Source organism: Narcine bancroftii, chromosome 1 (assembly GCF_036971445.1).
Source record: "Narcine bancroftii isolate sNarBan1 chromosome 1, sNarBan1.hap1, whole genome shotgun sequence".
Classification (NCBI taxonomy): Eukaryota; Metazoa; Chordata; class Chondrichthyes; order Torpediniformes; family Narcinidae; genus Narcine; species Narcine bancroftii.
The window spans coordinates 376053984-376074477 of record NC_091469.1 but is presented as its reverse complement, the minus strand read 5'-3'; the positions used below and the strand labels follow the sequence as shown (position 1 = coordinate 376074477).

Here is a 20494-nt window from a genome sequence, read left to right as displayed (position 1 = left end):
ATTTCTGTGTAAAAAGCCCTTCTCTTTGACCCTACTGTTTATAGTCTGCTACATTGTTCCAACCATACCCAATGTAAGTGTGAGGCAGCACATAAAATGCTGGAGGTACTCATTGGATTAGGCAGCATCCATGGAAGGCGATAGATGGTCAATGTTCGGCACAGGTTCCAATATGAGCATGTTACAACTATTGGCACTCAAAGATGAATTTAATAATTTTAGGTAATTACCTGTACTTTATTTTTTCTCACAAAGACCTGACAATACTTTGCTGTTTTAGTTTATTTTTCTCTTTTCTGTTATTCTTTATGTAAATTAACATTTGATAATTCTTTCTTTTCACTCCATCATGAACCTGAGAAAATCTCCATGGAAGCAGCCATCAGAGAGCAGCAGCAATCATAAATGATCCACCCCTAGCACATGCTCTGTTCTTACTGATACCACCAGGAAAGAGATATAGGTGCCACAAGACTCGTACCACCAGGTTCACGAACAATTGCTATCCCTCCACCATCTGACTCAACAACAAACTCAAAGATTCATTTAAAGTTTCTTACTTTACACGTTATCTATTACTAAATATTTACTTTTTGCTGTATTGCAGTTTGGTTACATTTCTTTTTCTGTACATGTATCTTTACTTGAGTACAGTCTTTTGCACTACTGCTAAGTAGAAATTCTGCCTGGCCTGTAGGAAAACGAATCTCAGGATTGTATGTGATGTCATGCACATACTCTTGACATTTTTGTTTTTCCAGATCTGATTAAGGATCGTTGACCCAAGTGATAATTGTTTGATTCTACAAAGAAAGTACTTATCTCCTCTTGAATACTGTTGGATCTAATGAGTGTGCCTATCAATATCTGATTTTTTTTTGGACTACTTGTTCTGCATATTTTTCCCCCTCAAAAAATGACCATAATACACTATTCAGAGAAATCACTGTGTAATTTGCACGACTTCTTCGAGTAATCCGTATATTTGTTGCTTTAGTTGAGCTTTCCCAATAACATTAAGCTCGGATTCGATAAAGATTTTATACGGAAGTTATCAACTGCGATTTACCGTGTTGAAGGGGGTAGGGGTAGGAGTATATTCCTACAATGCTCTTAAAAGTTAATACGCCCATCAGGAAGTTTAAGAATCAGTCGATAAATTTGGATCGGTTTCCTATTCATCGGAAGCTGACGTGTTTGGAAAATTCCCCAACATTTTTAAACTGTAAACAATCTGAAGGGAACCACCTCTCTGGCCCCACCCAAAAATAACAAAAAATGCACGTCTCTCTGTGCAAAAAGAAAATGGGTTGTCCTCCAGCTCAGTGCTGGAAATTTCTCTCGAAATGAGTGCAGAATAGTTTCACAGGGAGGATCATTGTGCTGGGGCAGGGACCCTGAGCAGAGGCTTGGCCCCATTCAAGTGTCCGGGTTGACCGTACGCTCGCTGCGGAAGGTCACGGCCGACGCATGATTGCTTCCGGATCGAAGGGGCGACCAGCACCAGCCCACCCCCTTTCTTGGCCGCTGGCCTTCGGTGGGCAGAAGATCGCTCCACCCTCTTCGTAGCGATGCGGGAGCCGGGGAACTGTGGCTAGTGAGGGAGAGTCTGGCCCGGGTTTCCCAGGCCGCCCATTTGGGGTTGGGGTCGGGGGTGCGGCGTAATGCCCGGGACTTAGTCGGACGGCCAGAGGTTTGGCCACGGTGGAGGCGGCTGGTTGCGGGGGTGGGGAGGGGGAGGGGGAGGGGGAGGCCGCGATGGGAAAGCCCGTGTGCGCAAAGGACACGACGTGACCTGCCAGCAAGGAACCTCCGGGAGATCCGTCACTCCGAGGTAAGTGAGCGCGGGCCCTCCTGCGGGGGGGACTCAGCCGCTGCTGACGTCACGCCCGTCGCCTCAGCTGCCTTCCTGACGGGCACTGCGGCTGCGCGCTGGCCGCCGCTCTCGCGGCCCCCCCTGCGTCAGCCCTCGCGGCCGGCGCGGGGGGCGTGGCGGGAGCTCCGCTGACGTCATGGGGCAGCCTGGCAGCTGCTGCGGCTCGGAGACAAGAGGAGGTGAGCGACCCGGGCGGACGGGCAAAGGCATTAAGGCCTGTGGACCCCGCTGCCTGCCGTGACCATACACGGAGGACGAATCCCCCTCACCCACCGCAACCGCTGGCCGCCCCTCCACCGTCTGTGATTTCCCTTCCGGGAAGCGGGGGGGAGTGAGAGAGAGGGGAGGATCTCCCCTATCCTGCTGTGCGATGGGCAACTCTCCTTTGTAATCCCACCTCCCTATACTCGCCCCTTCCCCTTGCTCCCTCCTACCCTCACTGTGCGCCCTTCTCCTCCCCGCCGATTTCCCCCCCCCCCGGTGTGCGACCCCCCCCCCGTGCGCGCCCCTCCCCCCGTCTCGCCCACCAACCCTGTGACTCCCTCCTATGTTTTTTTGCTTTTCTCTGATTGCTGAACCTGTGATCTTCTCTCCCTTGTGATCCACCTCTCTTCTCTCACCCTATGACCTCCCCCCACCCCCCCATGTGATTTCCCATTCCTCTCCTCCCTGGCGATCTATCCAACCCCCCCCTGACTAATCCCCGTGCTCCCTCTGACTGAACTCTGTACTCTTTCTTCCCCATGATGCCCCTCTTCCTTCCCTGTGATCCCCACTCTCCCTGTGATCCTTCGGCCCTCCTCTTGGTGACCTTGTTCCTCCCCATGATTTCCTTATCCCTAGCACCCCTGTGATCCCCTGATTTTTCCCTCCCACACTTCTCTCTCCCCTTATTCCCCTCTACCAATCCTTTGATCCCCTCTCCTCTCATCTCTCTCTTCTCCACCTAGTGCTTTCCCAACTTCACCCACCCTGTGTCTCTCCTCCGCCATGTTCTGTCCTCAAACCTGGGTTCCACACACCTACCCTGAACTTCTATACCCTCCCTCTGATCCCTTCCTTTTTCATTCCTCCCCACTTTGTGATTTGCCTCATTCTCCCCAATGTGTAATCTGCCACTCCATGACGCCTCTGCCTTCCCCACCACATGCATTTTGTTGCTTGTCCTTCCTGAATTTTTCCCCTGAGCTCTACCCTGCCTATAATCCCTATCCTTCTCTCTGTGATCTCCTTACCCTTGCTCTTCAATCTATAAACCCTTATCCCCTGTTATGTGCTAACATCCTGAATAGTTCTTTTGCTTTTGATTTCTCTTTGGCCTAGTCCAGCTCCCATTGCACTGATATGTCTCACCTTGTGTGATCTCCCCCCATGTGTATGGCTATCTTTCCCTCTATCATTTCACTTCTCTCCTCTTTTTTTGCTGCATCCCCCTTTTGTTAGTTTCCTGGCTTTCCTTGAGATTTCTCTTTTCCACCTCAGACCCTTTCTCTTTTTCTCATCAGTGAACTTCTTTGCTGTGAATTCCTGTTCTCCATGTGATAACCTCCCTCCATATTCAATAAGATCATTCATCCTCTCCTATCATGTCCTCTTGATGTTTCCTGATCTTCCTCACTAAAACTCCAAACACTGCATGTGCTTTGCATTGTAGGAGGTTTCTGATGTGCCAGTGTGATCTATCTTAACTCTTCTCTCCTCTCATTTGCTTGCTTTTCCCTCCCTGCTGCCCAAGTCCAAATCCAAGTTATTATCATGATCATGACCATATGATCTTCCCCTTCCCTCCTCCTGTGCAATCTCTTCCTTCATGATTCCTCCATTTCCATCATGTGATTGTCCTCCTGCTCTTTAATTATGTAATTGCTTATGCCTTTCTTTATTTTGCCTTCATCCAACTTTCTTTCTAGTTTCCTTCTGCTTTCAGTCTGATCCCACCCTCCATGTCACATTGCATCTTTCCCTCCTTGATGATGTCCTCCATTGAACACATGATTTTCTTTCCCCCTCCTATGCTCTCTCTCCCTTCAACTGTGATCTCTTCTTCCTGAGTGATCTTATCCTCTTCATGTGATTCTCGCCTCCATTCCCTATAGTGTCATCTCTGTTTCCTGCACTAATCCTCCACTTCTGTGATCTGATCTACACACCCACTGTGGTCTTCCTTTGCAGTGAAGCCCTTTTCTCCTTGATCTTTTCTCATTCCTGTGTTATCTCTCTTCCTCTCCAATCTTGTCTTCCTTCCCCTATGTCACTCCCCTTTTGCATGACCTACCTCTTATCTGCATCCCATCAACTTTATTAAAAAAAGTATTAATTCACAGGATGCTGACATTGATAGCATTTATTATTCATCTATAATTGCCCTTCAGCTGAGGGACAACTACTTTCCCTGTTCCATACACCCCCACCTCTGTGTAGTTGACACCCTTTTCCCTTATTTCTCAGTTTGAGATGCGTCTCCATTATCTCCCCCTCACCATTTCTTCGTTTTCTGCATTTCCCCTCATGTCTACTTCTTATTTAGTGGTTTATTCTCTCTACATTGTCTTCAATATTGGTTGTATCCTCCCTCAATTTGTCTTAACCACACTGTTAACTCCACTTTCACTTTCCTCTGCTTCACCAATCTGTGTTTTGAAACTGCTCATTCTTGTCACAAGAGGCTTATTATGTGAGAAGGGAAATGCCTGATTCACCAGCTCATGAGTTAGTTGACAATATTGACAAATGTTGGCACTATTCCTTTCTGACCTCTTTATTTTGATCTCCAGTTGGTACTCTTAGGATTTTTGATTCTATAATGAAGACTCTTTAGTTCTGTTAGCAAATAACATTTCTTTTTCTCAAGTAACTGTCAGGAGGTTGTGAGTTCACATGCCATTCCTAAGACTTAAGCTGAAAAATCTAAGCTGATGCTCCTGTATGTTATGAAGGAAGTGCAACAAAGCAAGGGTTTGCAGGCCTTCTAATGAAATATTAAAGCAAACCCCCATCTCGTCTTTCAGGTGTATGTGAAAGATCCTGTAGCGTTGTTTTGGAAAAAAATGTCATCTCTGATGTCCTGGCCTTGGGATCATTAAAAGTGATTATCTGGTTACATCACTCTTAGTGACAGCAAAGTGCAAGACTATCCCTCCCCGAACACTTGCAGATTGGAGGAACAACACCTTATTTTCCATCTGGGCATTCTCTAGCCAGATCAGATTAACATTGACTTCTTTGTTTTCTGCTAACCTGCTTGCCCTTTTTATCTGCTCACCCTTTTCAATCTTTCCCTCCTCACCACCGCCATCACTGCTGTTCCCTCTCTCCCTTCTCCACCTATCATCTCCTGCCTTTGACCCCCCCCCTCCCTCCCCCATCCTTTTGTTCGGACGCCTGCCGACATTCTTCCATACCTTAATGAAGGGCTCTAGCCTGAAATGTCTGTTATGCATTTTCTTTGCTATATAAAGGGTGTTGTCTGACCAGCTGAGTTTCTCCAGCATTTTGTGTTTTTAATTCAACCACAATGTCTACAAATTTTTGTGATTTATTTGCCATGTTCAAGAAAACTGCCATGTTTTTCTCAGTGTTTCATCAGCGATTAAGGTCTTTGGGAGGTTCTGGTGTGAAGTGTGTGATTATGAATGCATCTTTCTTTCTCATTGGATGGCTAATCTTTATATCAGGCTAATCTTTATATCAGGCCAATCTTTGAAATGCATGAGAAGAGAGCTTGAGATTGGTGATAGAATGGTTGAGAAAAGATGTGGTGAGGCAACAGTTATCAAGCACATTAAGCACAATGGAGCCAAAATTCACCAGTGAAACTAAGGAGTGTATTATTGTTATAGTTTCTTCTCAGAGTCACAATAAATCTTAGCATGGGTATATAAAACTTGTAAGATGATAAGAGAAGAATGACTATTTCCCCTTGATAAGGGGATAAATAATTTTTCTGTCAACTTAATAAAATATATCTCCTTCAGCTCAGGCAGACAGCAGAGAAACAGTCCTTAAAGCCTGTCATGTCCATGCCAACCAACACTAATCACCTACACACATAGTGGCAATGAGTTTGGTGGAATGTAGGCTTGTTACACCTGTGGCTCTGGACCCCAGGATGCTGTTCAAAGATAATAGGATGTGCCAATGCCTTGATAAGTTACCCAGTCACCAGAGTCATATTGATTCCTTTTGGTGCTGTTTTCCAGCAGATGTGCCACATCTGAAACATGTTCTTCATTTTTGTCATGTATTTCTGATTCCTTATTATTTGATCCTAATCTTCTGTAAGGCCTGGAGTCCAAGTTGAAATTCAGAAGTCCAACTTTTATTTCAGTCACATCATTTTAATCTGAACTTTCTACTCTTCATTGGGAAAATAGTCAGATACAAGTGCATTAACAATTTGTCTTGGAAAAATTGATCATGTGTTCACTGGTATTGAACAAAATGTTTTGTGTCTTGCACTAAGAATTCCAGATTGCATCACTTTCAACAATTGACTTCTGAATCACTGTTGAATTTACTTTGTCCAGAAAAGAATAATCCTAATTTAATTACTGAATGTAGACGTTCTATTGAAACAGATCTTTTTCAGTACATAATTGGGTGCATAAGAAACAATATGGCATTAATATTGCCGAATAGAGTTGTTTGGGACAAGATTTAACATCAAAGTGTGCAGGAATTGCTGAGATTTGATTAATTTTATTATTGAACACATCACAAGCCTTTGTTTTCCTGTCTCTTAAATTTTTTTTGAATGACTCCATGATAATGGTGGAGGAAATTCTCTTTCCCAACTTTTTTAAAAGACAAATTTAAGCTCCATTTTCACTATTTAAGGAAATGCTCAATTTTTGTATGATCAGAAGACTGGAAATGTGAATCTTTGTGGAAGAAAATAGGACTAATTTCCAGAAGGGCGTTTTTGCCTCTACAAATGTTGGCGAATGTGACTATTTCTGATATGTTCTTTGTAATTTTAAAATTTCATGAACTGCAGTGTTTTGATTTTGTTCAATTTTGTGTAATATTTTGTAATTTTCTTTACCTTCCAGTTGTTTTGATGGTGTTTGGTCAGTGCCTGGCGGACTCTCCGCCATCTCTGTCTCTTTTTGGCCTTCTCTTGGATGAGGCTGAACATGCCACGTCGGAAACAGGTTAATCCCAAACCCCTGAGAGGTGAGAACTTCTGAGATTTTAAAGGGTTTTACATATAGAAGCTCCCTGGATTACAGATGTTCTGACATATAGAAATATGACCTTACTTTAAAATGTATGGGAGAATTTGCATATTTTTCAATCTAGTAATAATAAATAAAAAAAAGTGTTATGGTATTCCTTAATGAGTGGACACACAAATATATTCCCTTTTAAATATAGGTAGTTTTAAGGTGACTATTCAGTAAAATGAAAGAACTGTAGCAAGTTCAGGGCAGCATGGTTAGCGCAGTGCTGTTACAACGCCTGTGATCGGAAATTGGGTTAGAATCCCACACTCTCTGTAAGGAATTTGTACGTTCTCCAAGTGTCTGTGTGGGTTTTACCCAGGGCCTCTGGTTTCCTCCCACCATTCAAAACATACTGGGTGTGTACGTTAACTGGGTGTAATTGTGCGTCATGAGGTCGTGGGCCGAAAGGGCCCGTTACCGTGCTGTATATTTAAATTTAATTTTAATTTAAGTACAGTGTCCTCCATAATATTTGGGACAAAGACACTTTTTCCCTTTATTTTCCCCTGTGCTTCACAGTTTTAAATTTGTAATCAAACAATATGCATATAATTAAAGTGCACATTCCAGATTTTATTCAAGGTTATTTATATACATTTGACCATGTTGAAATTACATCATTTTTTATACATAGCCCCTTCATTTCAAGACACTATAATATTTGGGACATGTATACATGTATGTATATTAAAATAGTCATATTTAGTACTTCGTTGCATATCCCTTGCATGCAATGATTGATTGAAGTCTGTAATTTATAGACATTACCAAGTATAGATTATCTTCTCTGTAGATGTTCATGACAGGCCTCTACTGCAGCCATCTTTAGCTTTTGCTTGTTTCGGGAGGGGGGGGGGTGTTTGTCCCCTTAAGTTTTCTCTTTGGCATATGGAAGGCATGCTCAATTGGAATGGGTGACTGACTCCATTCAAGAATTTTCTACTTTTTAGCTTTGAAAAACTCCTTTTGTTTTGACAGTTTGGGATCATTGTGTTGCTGTAGGACGAAATGACGTCCAATGAGTTTGGAGGGATTAGCTTGTACTTGAGCAGATAAGATGTTTTTATACACCTCAGAATTCATTTTGCTACTGCCATTAGCAGATACATCATCAATGAGATAAGTGCATCAGTGCATCAGTACCTGTGGCAGCTATATATTCCCAGGCTATAACACCCCTATAACCAAGTTTCATAGATGAGGTGGTAGTTTGGGATCTTGGTCAGTTCCTTTACGCCTCCACACTTCATTCTTGCCATCACTCTGATACAGGTTAATTTTGGTCTCATCTGTCCACAAGACCTTTATCCAGAATTCTACAGGTTCTTTTAAATACTTTTGGGCAAACTGTAATCTGACCACTCTGTTTCTGTGGCTAACTAGTGGTTTGCATCTTGCAGTGTAGCCTCTGTGTTTCTGTTCCTGAAGTCTTCTGTGGACAGTCGTCATTGACACATTCACACCTGCTTCCTGAAGAGTGGTTCTGATTGGTCAGAGATTTTTCTTCATTATGGTGAGAATTCTTCTGTCATTAGCAGAGGAGTCTTCCTTGGCCGACCAGTCCCTTTGTGATCACCGAGCTCACCAGTGCTCTCTTTCTTCTTGATAATGTTCCAAACAGTTTTTGGTAATTCTAAGGTTTAGGTGGTGTCTTGTACTATTCTTGTTTTTCAGCCTTATAACGGCTTCTTTGACTTTCATTGGCTCAACTCAGGTCCTCATGTTAAAAAATGGCAACTACCATCTCCAAAGGTGGTCAAAAGCTTAGAAGCAAGCCTAGCTCTCTTATACCTGCAGCAATGAAGCAATGAAACATACATGAGTAATCACAAACACCTGTGAAGTCAAATGCCCCAAACATTATGTTATCCTGAAATGAGGGGACTATGTATAATTAAAGTGCTATAATTTCTACATGGTCAAACCAAAATGTATACAAATAACTTTTAATAAAATCTGGAATGTGCACTTTAATCACATGTGAATTGTTTGATTACAACTTTAAAACTGAGGAGCACAGGATGAAATAAAGGAAAAAAATTGTCTTTGTCTCAAATGCTATGGAGGCCACTGTATACGGTGAGCAATATTATGTGGAAAGCCATAGAAAACTGATGTTTCAGACTTGCAGAGAAGTCAGCTTACAGATAGTTCTCAAGGACAGAACAATTGTCTATCCCAGGGACTTCTTGTATGTTTGATGTCCAATTTTCAACATGTGTATAGCATTATTGACAAGTCCAACATCTCTAATCTGACCTTGTGCTTTGATCTATCACTTCAAAAACAAAAGTCCCAGGCTGCAAAATCTAGTTGAATGTTGCCTGATGGTCAAGTACAATGTTTGCTGACTCATTTTCAGATGGCCCTCCTGTGCATTTTTGTGATATTAGGGTTCTTCATAGCTGTTAAAGTGAATGGGGAATCTAAGCCTGGAGCTGTAGGGCTTCATGTTCAAGAGCTCTGCAGTAACTCCTAGACATCCTTGCTTACTTAACCAATTCCCTGGAATTGATCAAGTTAAAGTGTTGAGATGATGATATGGAAAGTATGATAATTTTCTCATAGATGAAGGTGGAAGAGAGAAAGAGGACTCTCGACAGGACTCCTTTTCCATCCCGGGTTTTTTTTTTTTTACTAACCTCTCTTGAATTTCGGAGAGAATTCATGCCAGAGAGGACTTCAGGAATGATGCTCTTGATGGGAAACCCTGTGATCCAGGTAAGAACTCTTCAGAGGGAAGATGTTCACGTTGAGGATACAGAAAGCAATACTGGCCTGAAGGAATTAATCGTGCACACAGATCTTTAAATTGAAGGCATTGATGGACTGAGAGCTTGGTCAGGAAAAACAAGATGCAGTGCAACACCAAAGGGAAGACTGGAGCTGGTTTAGAGTTTCAAGGATATGATAATTGAGCACAATGATTAAGTTGGCAGTTGATAAAGGAAGGGGTGTGAGTTTTAGCAACAGATCTACTTAGGCAATGCTGAGGCTTTTATTGTGAAGGTTGAAATTAATGATTTTGTGGTTAGGTGTACAATATGGTCAGAGATTGGTTTAGCTGGATCAAGCTGAGACACAGGAGGTTGCATAATAAAGTTGGTGGAAGGTCTACCGTGTTTACAGTTAAGCCAAAGATGATGCAAGAACAACAACCAGAGTCGCAACGTTGACAAGACAAAGGAGGCGATTGTGGACCATGAGGAGGAAGGTTGACCATTCTCCACTGCATCTCAATGGTTCCATAATGGATAGCACAAATTCCTTAGTGTTCATACGAAGGATGATCTATCCTGGTCAGGAAGACGAAGCAGCGCCTACACTTACTAAGGAGGTTGAAAGGGGCAAGGCTATTGGCCCCCATCTTGACAACATTTCACAGGGGCACAATTGAGAGTGTTCTGTGTGGCCGCATCCTTGTGGGGTATGGTAACTACAAAGTATCGGACTGGAAATCAATACAGAGGATCATCAAAATGGCCAAGAAGATCCTCTATCGTCAACATTGACTGAGAGCGTTGCTAAAAAAATTATTGAGGACCCTTTCCATCCAGCACACAGATACACCACCATCAGGAAGGAGGGAGAGGAGCATCAAAATCAGGCCTGACTGACAAGGAGATAACTTCTTCCCGCATGTTGTGAGATTGATGAACGGTATCCTGCATTGGGTCTATTATAAATGAAGCAGGAAAATTGTTGCAAAATATTTCATCGTATATATTTTGTATTGTATTTTTATGTACCTATATGATTATTATGTGCTGTGTATTGTGTGTGCACTGTGATCTGGAGAAACGTTTGGTCTGGTTGTATACAATCAAATGATAATAAACTTGAACAATGATGATGTTTTATGGGGTTTAAAAAGGCTCATAAAGGCATTGTGGTGAATGACACCTGAGTCTGTTCATTTGACAACATCAGCAGCAAAATTCTATTTGACTTAAGGCCTGGAATGACATTTGCAATCAAGCAGAGCTTGTGCATTCTGTCAACACAAAGGTTTTTTCTTCGCTAGCTCTAACATGTCATGCTTGGTTTGAAATTCTGGGTAATGGTCAGTCATAATAGGGATCTGAGGTGTGGTTGCACTTGGGATTGGGTATGATGTTGGGAAGAATGGTATTCTGAGTGATTGCTATGAGATAATATTTTCATCTTGATTGGTGTTTGAGGGTGAGTCGTAATAGTTGGCCAGTTTGAGGTGGCATCTGAAGGTCAGTCAGAGATGGGGATCAGTGGTCATTTGTAGTATGTATTATATCAAAAGTTGTATGTCAAGCATGTAATCAAGAATTGAGAACTATGGAGTCTGGGGTGCTGATTGATCCCAGGATTGGGATTGGATGGGCGTACTATTGAGAGCACCAAAAACAATCAGGGGTACTCGGCATGACCGCACTCTAGGGAAACTACATAACAAAGGTCCAAAAGTGATGGATTCCACAGTCATTGACCAAGCAAGGTTGGGATTCTTTTAATCTGTACCAAAGCAGAGTTCAGATTTATCGTCAGAGTACATATTTGACATCACTTACAACCCTGAGATTTTTTTTTTCCTGCAGCCAGGCAGAATGACCACTTATTGGTAGTGCAAAAAAAACTGTACACATGTAAACAAGTGTAAATAACTGTGCAATACAGAGAGGAGAAAAAAATGAATTGTAAAAGTAAGAGTCCTTAAATGAGTCCCTGATTGAGTTTGTTGTTGAGGAGTCTGATGGTGGAGGGGTAGCAGCTGTTCCTGAACCTGGTGGCATGAGTCTTGTGGCACCTATACCTCTTTGCTGATGGTAGCAATGAGAACAGACCATGTACGGGGTGGTGTGGATCCTTGATGATTGTTGCTGCTCTCCAACGGCAGCGTTCTCTGTACATGTTCTTGATAGTAGGAAGGAGTTTGCCTGTGATGTCCTAGGTGTGTCCACTACCTTTTGGAGGGCTTTACGCTTGGGAGTATTGGTGTCCCATACCAGTCCATGATGCAGCCGGTCAGCACACTTTCTACCACACATCTGTAGAAATTTGACAGGTGTTTCAGTGTCATACCAAACCTCTGCAAACTCCTGAGGCAGGAGAGGTGCTAATTTGCTTTCTTCACAATGCCATTGGTGTGTTGGGTCCAGGAAAGATCATCCAAGATAATGACTCCCAAGAACCTAAATTTGCTCAACCTCTCCACCTCTGATCCCCCGATGATCAGAATGATATCCTCCAATTATAGTTGATCTGTCAGGGTTGATCTTGCACTGGTGTGAATGGCCTGCACTATTAGTAGGCCTTGAGAATTTTAATTTACAATAGAAAAAAGCTGATGTTGATAGCTTTTAGAATAAACCCATTCTTCATCTTTGTAATTTTGACACAAATCAAAACAGCAAAGATGTATCATTAGCTAAATCGCCATTAATTTATTGGTTACCAAAAATGTGACTATCTAAATCTACCAGTAAAAAATGCATAGTAATAATTAGTACAGTAATCAAATCTTTTAAATTCATTAACCAACAGGACCTCTCTGAATCTTTTAAACTTTATTTCTGAGATCTGACTGTGACCATCAAAGCCATTATTTATTACCCATCTCTTCAAATGGAGAACTGTTTTGAACCACTGGAGACATATAGTATGATCCCACTGTGCTCTAATTTCCAAGAGAGGGAGCTTCATGAATTTTATCTAGTTACAGTAAAGTTCAGTTATGTCTTTCCAAGATGGGATAATATATGATTTGGAGGAGAAGTAGCTATATATGTTCTTGTCAATTCATAGGTTTTAGGTATTATGTACTGTATTAAGTAGTGATCATTTGAAATTTATAATTCTGGTGCATGATATTGCAAGAGTAAATATAATAAATGCATATTCAGTTTCCCAAAGAAAATAAATCCCAATAATTCCTCATGTAAACACTTCCACAGCTAAATTACAATTTCATTCAGTAAAATTATGGAATTTTAATTTCCAAGAGCAGCAAACCTTTTTAAAGCAAAGCTCATGATGTGTCAGAGAAACCACAAGGTCATTTACAGCAGTCCAATGATGCAGTTACAGGAAGGATCATGCTTACTGAAAGCTGATTCTAGTTATAAGCCTTGGGGATAGTTTCTGATGGTGAAATCATGCTTTTTACCTTAATGACCTAATTGATCTTGCTCTTCTTCCTTGGGCTATGATTGTATAAGTGAACTGGGGAAGAGATGCTTGTCTGTGAGCCTAAAGGAGCTTGGCATATTTATATATTTTGGCTATCGTGGCTGAGTTTGATTACTTAATGTCAACACTGCATTTCTAACAGGTCTTTGACAATATAATGATCCACAATTGGTTCCTTTCTGGGCTAGGTATATTGAAGTCAGGTGTAATTAACAAAATATAGCACAGCTCAAAGCAAATTGCTTTCGATTTACTTGTTTCTCTGTGCTGGAGTGAGATGGCTATTTTGTATCTTCTCTACTGTTCATTAATTAATATGAACTCTTCTTATCTTTTAATAGCTATTTGAATGCAATTTCTTGACTATTTTTTTGTGTGGAATTTTTTTTCCTAAATCTAGAAACATCTTTAGTGTGGTATAAAACACTTACAATGGATTTAAAATGTTCTGTTTATTGCACAGAAAATGTGCTTGTAGAGGACAGATATGCTCTGGTCTGAATTGTCTGTGTTTTGGCAGAAGTACTTACGTGGGTTGGGCTTTTTCTCTTGGGCTGCACCTTTCTGTGTAACATGGTTGGTTAAATCCTCTCACATAAGCAGGAAGTGGTCTCCCTGGTTTCAAAACTAGTCACTGGATTACGTTTAGGTACTTTCCAGATATTGTGTTGCTTGTGGCAGCCACTGTGAGATCTGTATCCTCAGTCACAGCTGTTCCTGCAGTGAAACTGGGTGCAGCAGGAAGAGTGCAAGCCCGTTGAGTTCTTACGTACTTGCTTTTGATTCCTGGCAAAAGTAACAACAATTTTACTTGCAATTTAATGTCAGGATTCTCTGCTTTAAAATGTGGTCTCATTTAATCCCCATGTATTGTGGTAAGTACATAAAAACTTTTACCCTTCTGTTTACCATGTCCTATGGGATAGAGGAACTAAATTTTGAAAGTCTTTGGAGGCTACTGGTGTTGTTTTTTTAAAATATTATGTAGATAGTTCTTGTTACATTGAAAGGAAATATAATTATAAAAAATGTTAGAATAGCTTTTAAAAAAAAATCACTGAATTTTGCAGAGTGAAATTTTAACTATTTCTGTCTTGTTCAATTTTATAATTGTATTTACTGATACCCAGGTACAAATTGTATACCATTATCTGCTTGGGCTGTACAATAAAATCCCCGTTATCCAGCACCTCCAGGGATTGTGGATGCTGGAAATGCAAATTTTTCAATTGACTGAGGCTTGCTCTTCCAATGCCTGACAAATACACCTACTTTAAGAATACACTATTTAAAAGACAAAAGACAGTGCAAAATGTAAAGTAATTTGAGAAAAAAACACAGTATTGTAGTCTTTAATTATGTAAAGTTCACCTTAATCAATTCCTGGTCACTGGTACTGTAACAGTACTGCATTAGCCACTATGTTAACAGTACCGCTGCCATAATTAAGCTCCCCTCCCTCAAGCCTTACTGATATACCTAATACTATTAAAGATATAGACTCTTATTGCAGAGGAATAGGGAGACGCTTTAGGAGAGTCACCCCAGCGGTGAGCGGACCGACTTGCTCTTCATCCTGGTGTTCCGCTTGGCACACCTTCCTCGCGCTGACAACCTCTAAGTCAGTATCCTGCCCAGGCCCTTGGCGCAACCTAACTCACCTCCACGCCAGTATCCCGGTCAGGCCCTCAGTGCAACCCAACTTGCCTCCACACCAATGTCCTGTTTAGGCCCTTTGCGCACCTTCCCCACGCTGACAACCTGACATGTCCACGCAGGCCCTCGGAGCAACCTGACTCACCTCCAGGCCCTTGGTGCACCTTCCTTTAAATTTGAACCCCCTTCATCAATCCTTTAACAGTGTTGTGTTAACTGCTACTGCCACTGTCATAATTAATCATACCTCCCCCTGCCAAATTTACAGATTAATATACTAATAAAAATAAAGGCTCTTACCAGGTAAGGATAGGGAGACATTTTGGGAGAGTCCCCCATGGCAGCGAATGGCATTGGCTGGCTCTTCATCCTGGGTGCCACCATTTTATTCAAACACAGCTTTATTGAAACATGCTTCAGGCAGGGTATGACCAGGCACTCCACTGGCTGAATGTTTGCTCCCAAGGATTTGAGTGTTGCTTCAGAGAACTTTACTTTTACCATTTACAATTTTTAACTTGTATTTAAACTTTTATTTAAAACTTCATTAATTAAAAAAAATATTTCCTCAAGTTTATTTGCCTTTTGCTTAAGTTTCTGGTTGTTTTAATGTTGGATAATGGGCATAGACTAATATTCTAATGCATGTGATTATTGGCATATCTTCCTATTTCTAAATTTGACCATATCCCCTTTTGTTAGTTTATTGTAATACTTCACTGAGTGTGCAGCATATACTTAAATGATAAAGCAAAGCAATTTTTAAAATTTAACTGAATAAAAAGCAAATGCATAATTTCATCAGTAGATCTCTTGTCTTTTTAGGGGTATGATCAACAAAGTTTGATAAGGAAAGTGTGTTGCAGGAAGATCAAGGTGCACAGCAGACTTTTAGCCAGTTTCTATGCTATTACTTAATAGTCTGTTCACTCCATTTGCTTTATTGTCCTAATAGCTCGTTCACTCTCTCCTTTATTTGGGTATCTTTCTCTTCTTTCATCCAATTTCTTTCAGTCCTTCTTGTATCCCTTTTTATAACATAAAAAAACCCTATATTGACTGACACTTGATTGGCTGGCTTGGGTTGGGGGGGGTGGAATGCACCTCCCATTTTGTTCCTGCTATCTGCTTTTGTCCTACAGATGTGTTGGACCTTTGGATTAGACCTTTAAACTAGGGAGCTATTTCCTAGTTCCCAATATGGTGGCCTTTACAATATGTACTACATATATAGGGATGTGGAGTTGGTGCTGGAATTGTGGTGCTGAGATAAATGGTCAGCCATGATCCTGCAAAGCAAGATCAGGCATTACAAGCATACCAATACATTATTTCATCCCCAATCGGCCAACTCTAACTCTGCTATTGGCTGCTTTCTGAATTGCACATTTAATCCATTTTACAGAAGCAACTATTGTTCAATAGGTGTGCTGATTGGATTGCAGGAAGCCAATACTAAATGTTCCAAAACTCAATTTGGTCTAAATCTTTGGGTTGAAGAAGGTGTCTTGGATGCCTGAAGGTTGGGTTAATTGCTGGAACAGATAGGAGGCCATGCAGCTACGGTAGTTACAGGAGCATCGGAGGCAGTGGCCTTGGAGGATGTGGCATGTTTATTTTCTCTTCTTGGTAGGGGCACCTCTTCGTGTGCCCTTAATAAAAGTGGCCAAATTTTGTGTATTAATGGATGTGCCAATAAAGGAACCATGGCATGTGCATCAGGGGGAATGTTGGAAGGTTCTGCAGAAATGACAGCTGGTAAAAAGTGGTGTTCTAGAATCTGCAAAATTAGCATGCAACAATCTAATCCAATGGTTGTCAGACTTTTTCTTTCCACTTGCATACCACTTTAAGGACCCAATTGTTACTGAAATATTTTGCTTGAGAAAAATTGTCATTGGCCCATTTTCTTTTAAGTTATGAAACCGTGCACATAACGAGTCAATTAGGTACAATTAAAACAGTGGTTTTCAACCTTTTTCTTTCCATCCACATACCACCTTAAACCGTCCCTTACTAATCATAGAGCACCTCTGGCATAGGGATTACTTAAAGTGGTATGTGAGTGGAAAGAAAAAGGTTGAGAACCACTGGTCTAATCCAAGCAGGAGGGGAAGAGTTAAAGAGCAAAGCACGGGAGATTTTTCTGTCTGCATTAGATGTCAATACATATCCTCTGATGTGGGCTACTCTGGTCACGTGGTCTAGCTCAACTTTGCAAACTCAAACACATTATGTAGATACTCTACAAGCCATTGTTGCATGTTTATTGAGCTTTCAGTCTTTATTTCAATCATGCGCTATTCATCAACATCTATATTATATATATTTCTTTATGTTCATACATCTACAGGAGATTTACAAATTTCATTAGCATTTTCAACCATATTGGGGAAGTTCGTTCAGTGTCTTTGACTAATTCTTTTAAGATTTGTTCAAGTTATTTACACAGTTATCACATTTATAGTGGTGAAAGAGAAATGTGGTCTGAGTTATTATCTCGGCCTTTTGTTGGACCACATTCCTGTGAAGCATCTTGGGATGCTTTTTGCTACAGTATAAATGGAGATTTGTTTTGAGCCCCATAGAAATTTGCAGAGTTGAAAGTGGGTTCTTATTTATTTGGAGGTGGGAAATATTTTCTCAAAAATATTTATTTTAAATTGTTGATGTGAACAGATTGTCAATTTTTGATTCGATTCAGAATTCATTCATTAGGCAGTCCTGAAAGCAATTTTGCTCTCACTTTTAAGACTTGCCCAGTGTAGAAGTCTTGTATTTCCTAGCCAAACTGGTGATTTTTCTGGCTACGGTCTGCTGTTGAACTCTGAATGTAGCCTGTGGAAGAATAGAAACGACATGACTATGCCCACCAACCCTGCCCCACCGCCTTCCATTATTAAGGAATAGCTCAATATATTTATGTTGTTGTGTCTGTATTAGATATACATTCACAACATCCCGCATGCACTGCCTTGACTGGCATTGTTGCTTGACAGAGGCTGGGGAATAAACCTGAGACTTTTGAAGAATTTAAGCCAAAACTATGTTCTGAAAGATCTTGCCTCAGGTTAGGCCTGGAATGGGATCTGCAAGCCCATTCTTCTGATTGGGAAGTCTGTGGCTGTGAGGTTAGAATAAAATCTCAAACATTGATTTTAATTTTTTTGTTTTCACTATTCTTCAATGATTTATTTTTACATTTAAAATTATTAACAATTTTAAATTATTACATTTTTAATACATCTAAATGTCAGGAGCATTTAGCAGCAGGAAAAATACTTAACAAATTTGACAAATATCAATAACAGGCAAAGATATGCTGTCAGTTTTTCTGAACTGGTTTTGACCAGGGCTTGCCTGCCTATCTTAGTTAAGACAAGTTGTGTCTTGCTGCCATTTGTTGTCTCACTGCAGAGCTCAAGGACAGTCCTGGCTTGCTAGAATACCTTGTCGGGCACTGACAAGCCAAGGGCACAACATTAATGTTGTTCAGCAGCAAGTGCATATGGTGCCCTACTCAGTAAGTTCCAGTCTATTACTGTACGATATCTCTAGTGCTGTGAATTTCAAAAGGGTCACATCGATGAGCTTGAATCATTCAAGTGGAACTGAATTCCTGTCTTAAAGGACTGAATTACTAAGCTTTAAGTCCATCAGATCTTGGGGTTACCTGAGAACAATGGAACGAGTTTGGACACTTCACAGTGAGAAACTGAACATTGGTGATTTGCAATTTGTATATGAATTTAATTAAATTTAGAAAACAATATTTTCAAGCATTCTATAAATAGATGTCAGTTTAATGCTGAGCAGCTTTGACATTCACTAGAGTTGCTTGGAATTTAGTACCTACAGCCAGAGAAAGTCACAGCACACAAACAGGCCCTTTAGCCCATTGAGTCTGCACTGTTGGGCACCCATTTTACCCTATCATAACCCCATTTTTAAAATTTCTCCCCATATTCACTAACTCTGCCCCCACTCAGCTACACAAGTGGGGGGAATTTACATTGGCCAATTAACCTAACAGTTTTGAGGCCTAAACAACCATGCAACCAATCAACTGCTTCACAAAAAGTGACATTTCCTAAGGCCACCAATAAATTAAAGCATGCATTATTATACAGGTTTTATATTGAAAGTTGTTGGTATGCCCAACATTTCTCCACTTATACTGAAGAAGGGAATGTTTCAAGGAAGATACACATGTTAAAGACAAGTTTTGATTTAAAAAAAAAATGACCATAAAGTCATACAGCATGGAAACAAACCCTTCAAGCAATGAGAATTTTGTTTTTTCTCTTGCATTCCCTTCAACTTCACTTTTCTGATTCTCTATTGCATTGGGGGCAATTTATCCTAGCCGATTAATCAACCAACCAGTAAGTCTTTTGATTGGTTGAAGGAGAATGGACCATCTTGGGAAACCCAGTTGGTCATTGGGATAAGATTCAATTTCCACTCAGACAACACCTGAGGTTAGGATTGAATCCAGGTCCTTAGAGCTGTGAGTCTCTATTAGCTGCTTCCAGTCTTGATGAAGTTTTCTGGCCAGGAACATCGACCATTCATTTTCTTCTTCTGATACTGCTCAACCTGCTGAGTTCCTCCAGCAGATTGTTTTCCTATTGTTCCAAATTCTAGTATCTGCCATCTCCTGAGTGTCCTCTGACAATTGACTCTCAGTGTTTTGTGGGCCTATCAAACAGATGTTTCTTAAAATTAATGTTTTTGTTGAAGAAATTTTGAATGCTGGTTCATTTTAAAGCATTCTTGCATGATACAATTTATAAATTTTTAAAGAAAAAAATAATTACTATTTAGATGTCTATCAGGCCATCATAGCCATTTGCCACCAATCACAGACACCATATTCTTGATACCCAATTGTCAGGTACTGCACATAATTACAGTTCACAGACACATTCTCTTTTTGGATTTACTGTGGTTAATTTCTCCCTCATCAGTTCAGTCTGATACTTTTTCTTCCATAGTTCCTCCACACACATTTCTCCATTCCAGTCAATGTTCTCTCCACTTTCCGTCAATTGAACTCCCTACTATCCACCTTAAACACCTCTCTCCCACCTTCTCATCCACTCAATTGCAATCTTAATCGCGCTAAGATGAAATGATAGAATCTTAGTATGACCGACTGAACCCTTTTAACGCTGCTGCTTTACTCCCCTGGTGAACAATTAATTAAAGGTTACAGAGGCCACAAAACTTTGCCACTGTCACAGAGAGTGGCAATAAGAGGAGAGCTGGCAAGTCACAGCAGAGAAGAATGGTACAACTGATGGTGATTTTTGATGGTTTTAGTAGAGCTTCATGTATAATGGATAGGCCTCCATTTCTCAGAAACTCCAGTAAAATGGCTCTTGGCAGCTGGCATATGCTGTGGGGATTCAATAACATTAATCACATTTAAACTGCGATGGACTTTATCTGGATGGTTTGACAATGTGAAATATGTAATATTAGTGTGGGTGTGTTGTGTTTTCTTCTCCTGATAGTGTAATTTCAATTTCAAAATGTTTATAATATTATGATGAATAATGACTGAGATCAG

At 40.8% G+C, this 20494-nt stretch overlaps 1 protein-coding gene across 6 annotated transcripts in view; it reads left to right on the top strand.

Moving 5' to 3' along the window:
• The first annotated feature begins 1470 nt into the window (after positions 1 to 1470).
• Positions 1471 to 20494, top strand: part of hivep1 (HIVEP zinc finger 1) — a 182944-nt gene continuing 163920 nt past the window's right edge. For 3 of the 6 annotated variants that reach the window (XR_011349797.1, XM_069913389.1, XM_069913384.1), the window contains exons 1-2: positions 1748 to 1834; positions 6928 to 7051. Coding sequence is in view for 5 of the 6 variants with exons in the window: in XM_069913389.1 (XP_069769490.1) it covers positions 7000 to 7051 (52 nt within the window). In the remaining variant the exon portion in view is untranslated. Of the gene's footprint in view, positions 1598 to 1747; positions 1835 to 1960; positions 2056 to 6927; positions 7052 to 13988; positions 14139 to 20494 lie in introns of those variants that run through there. The other 3 variants (XM_069913386.1, XM_069913385.1, XM_069913387.1) reach the window with 3 other exon arrangements.